We start from the raw sequence: 4,104 nt of genomic DNA on the forward strand, positions 1-4,104 counted from the left end.
CCGGCCGTTGCGCAACGTCACAATGCTGTCGACCAAGGCGCTCATCTTCTCCTGATCGTTCGCTGTACACGAAATCGAGCGGGGGGAGTCCGTTCCTCGATGACCGCCCAAACACGCGTATCTTCGGGGGCAATAATGATAGCACACGGGCTTCACGGAACCGAGAAAAGAAAGTCATAGATACAAAAAGAAAAACGTAGAGACCGAGAGAAAGCAAAGTGTATCGAGCCGGTCACGGGATTTTCGACGAACCATTCACGCGCGTGCGCCCGGAGCTTCGGTAAGCCCTCCGAGCGTCGAACATGTATACAGCGCGGGCTTCTTCAAGGTCGTGGAACCGTGGACGTCGGGAGTGTGCGAATGGTTGGCCAGTGCTCTATGTTTAAGGCCCGCGCGTACAAGCAGCCGTCGCGCACACGAGGAATCACAGAAAAGAGGACGCCGGAGAGGGAAAGAAACGCGCAGCAGAGTAATCATATAGGAGCGAAGGGCCGCACACTAACGACTGCGGGACATAAGGCTCGGGCCGCGGCAGCGGAGGGGGCGTTCCCGGGGACCCCGCGCGAAGCCCTATGCACGCGCGCGCTGCTCCCGCTTTCGGACGTGACGCGCCACCGCGCCGGCATTAAACGCCCATCCAGCCCCCCCACCCCCCTTTTCCCAACCCCCGCTGTACGCTGGCAAGGTGTCGCGTCTGTAACGACTTATTCATGCAAACTCCAAGCAAGAACGCGAGGTGGCGTTCTACGGTGACGACACTTCACCGAATATGCGCAAGACTTTAACTCCAAGGTCTACAGAAGCGACAAAATAAAGTGAATTGTTGAACAGTGTAAGACCACACGATATCGCCTGAAAGTGCATGCTGGCTGTGCTTACGTCAGTGACAGATGCGCATTTTAAACAAGCCGTGAAGTTTTGCTTTCTCTTGTCAGTCACATTACGTCACGTATGATGTCCTGAACGTGTGTCCATATTGGGTGGCATAAGCTTGCTGTCTAGGATATTGCGCATGAGGCTTCTCTGGTGTCTTGTGGTAAGGTAATTCTCAGGGTTCGGGCGACTGCGATCGCCGGGACGTTTTAGGATTATGTCCACTACTAGACCTTATGCACAACTGTTCTGCAATTTTCAGCACTACGTTATTCGGAGCGTCGAAGAGAGAAATGTCCATTGTTCATGAGCATTACACGCCCTGATCGTAATGATACAAGTTAACACAGCTCGAGCATTCCCGCCGAAACACCGCAAAACTCCATATAAAGCATGAGTTTATTGGATACTTGGCGCTATATTTGCTGCCGTTGATTTATTCGTGCTATTCTGAGTAGCCTTTGAGATACTGTGTTGGTGGTAGCGGTCCGCGAGGGTCCCGAGCGTTGTAATCGAATTGTTTAGCCTCTGAGAACGGATGAAACATCGCTCATCCAATATTTTCGCCTTTCATTCCTTGTTTAATTCACTAGTTTATTCGCACGACAGCAGGACCCATCATCGCGTAAGTACTAACGAATACAGCAGGATGCTTTTCAGATAGCATTTCACAGTAATGTGGCTTCATGTTCCTGGCCCTGTCAAAGCATGACTTCGAGGCGATATGCTCGGAAAACCTGGAGATGATATTTTGCAACTCGCACTGCTGCTGCCACATATTCATGTCTATGTCCCCCCTCCCGCGTAGCGGTGAAATGTGTGGAAACCATCTCTGCTGTGGAGAAAATAGTTGCGCAGAAACCGTCGGCGATGCTTGTCAGTGTAAGTGAATAGCCAAATGCTTCTATCGAAAACTATGATTCTTTTTTTAAAGGAATGATGCGTTTGACGGCGTATACTTTTTGTGCTGAGGATAATTTTCTAGCATTTGTTGTTTAATTGCGTAATTCTATAGAGACCAGAGTCGTTCAGCAGCGCACCGGTAGCGGCTTACTTGGCGCTATATGTGTGTCTCAAGGAGTTGACAGCCGTTTCACGTCATCAGTAATGAAAGTCTTTGCATGCAATTGCATTTAAAGAAAATGTCCGTTTGCACGTGTCTAAGCTGAGATGTATAACCCTACGGGGATACATGCAGATTTTATTGGCAGACCAAAACATTACTTCGACATCTCGAGTGTACTTGTTCACTGTAACGTATACTATAGAATGAAAGCTCGTGAAAAAAGAAGTATAATTGTGTAAAACACCGGAATGTGGATTCAGCATCAGAACTGCTCAATCGCGAAATATGTACAGTGACTCTGCGCTTTTGTACTGTTCTCAGACCTTTTACCCCATTCGTAATATCTTCGATCGATGGTAGCAGCAAGTTTTGGAACTTGAAAGCCAACCATTTGTTCACGCGGTATTCGAAGCATATTACTAAACGACTTGCTCGTGCGAGCCAAATATTTTGCCAATTGTTAGGATTCAGACATACTACACATGGCTATATGTAGCTCACGCGCTGCGTATGACCTTCTGGCAGTTTCATTGAAGAGCATAATAGCAAGCGCTCAATTAATTGGGTTCTCTCAATATTTGCTACCTGCACTACACAACTACCTGTGATCTGATTACCAGGCTAACAGTACTTTCTTTGTTATCTTTCATTTTGTGATCAACCCGCAGTGATTGATTAATGTCTATGGTGTTAGACTGCTAAGCACTAGGTCGCGGGATCACATCCCGCCCGCGGCGGCAGCATTTCGATGAGGGCGAAATGAGAAAACACCCATGTACTCAGATTCGCGTTATAGAACTCCAGTTGGGGGGGTGCAAATTCGTAGAGTCCCCACTGCGGTGTGTGTCATAATCGGATCGCGGTTTTGGCACGTAAGACGCAACAATTTTTCATTTTGTAATCGCTTCACATACATACAATGCATGCCAGTAGATAGCTGCTTCGCTATAGGCTTCTGTCTGCCCATGAAATGTGAGCATCTTGTCGACACTGTTTAACAATGTAAGGCTACGAGCTTGAGAATTTCTGAACAGCCATATACAGTGCGCAAAAGAAAATCAAATACAAGGGTTGAAAACGCGCAATTTCTCTAACGTTGGGAAATGTCAACGAGTTAATTGTGATTTTGTTTTCCTTTTCTATGCTGCAGGCATTGCACCATCTGCCGACTTGAAGAACATCAAAGCTGGGAGCATGTATGGTGTGAAATCTTTATTAAAATGACCTGCAGAAAAGTACCTTGGTAAAGGAATTCATGATCTATTTATTACTCGCACTACGGCCGCTCTCTGGTCGACCGGCCATACTCACAGCAGATCATACTCACTTTTCTGAAAACTCTGGTTCGGCGCAGACATAGTTCCCGATTCACCTGCTGAGGCCGACATACACGATCATTAACAGATGCATGCAAATTGGATTGGAGGCAGAAATGGAAAAAACGTAAGCCTACAGCCCATTAGAATGTGTCCCAGCCAGGTCCAATCACTCTTTTAGAAAGCGCTGGTTCGGCACATACATCGTTCCCCATGAACCTGCTAACGCCAACTTATGCGATCAATAAACATATACACGTCGATTGGATTGCCGAAACAAATGGGAAAAGGTAAGCCTACAGCCAATTAGAATGTTGGCCCAGCCAGATCCAATCCCTCTTTTCGATAGCGCTGATTCGGCACATACATCGTTCCCCATGAACCTGCTGACGCCAACTTATGCGATCAATAAACATATACACGTCGATTGGATTGCCGAAACAAATGGAAAAAGGTACGCCTACAGCCCATTAGAATGTTGGCCCAGCCAGGTCCAATCACTCTTTTCGAAAGCGCTGGTTCGGCACATACATCGTTCCCCATGAACCTGCTGACGCCAACTTATGCGATCAATAAACGTATACACGTCCATTGGATTGCCGGAACAAATGGAAAAGGTAAGCCTACAGCCCATTAGAATGTTGGCCCAGCCAGGTCCAATCACTCTTCGAAAGCGCTGGTTCGGCACATACATCGTTCCCCATAACCCTACTGACCCCAACTTATGCGATCAACATATACACGTCCATTGCATTGCCGGAACAAATGGAAAAGGTAAGCCTACAGCCCATTAGAATGTTGGCCCAGCCAGGTCCAATCACTCTTTTCGAAAGCGCTGGTTCGGCACAT

General features: G+C 47.5%; 1 protein-coding gene across 1 annotated transcript in view; it reads left to right on the top strand.

Moving 5' to 3' along the window:
- LOC126530796 (uncharacterized) overlaps positions 1-3,191 on the top strand; it is a 581,130-nt gene extending 577,939 nt beyond the window's left edge. The window contains exon 11 of the mRNA XM_055070478.1: positions 3,090-3,191. Coding sequence (XP_054926453.1) covers positions 3,090-3,186 — 97 coding nt within the window. The 3' untranslated portion in view covers positions 3,187-3,191. The remainder of the gene's footprint in view (positions 1-3,089) is intronic.
- The last annotated feature ends 913 nt before the right edge of the window (positions 3,192-4,104 follow it).

Source organism: Dermacentor andersoni, chromosome 5 (genome assembly GCF_023375885.2).
Source record: "Dermacentor andersoni chromosome 5, qqDerAnde1_hic_scaffold, whole genome shotgun sequence".
In the NCBI taxonomy this organism is placed as follows: domain Eukaryota; kingdom Metazoa; phylum Arthropoda; class Arachnida; order Ixodida; family Ixodidae; genus Dermacentor; species Dermacentor andersoni.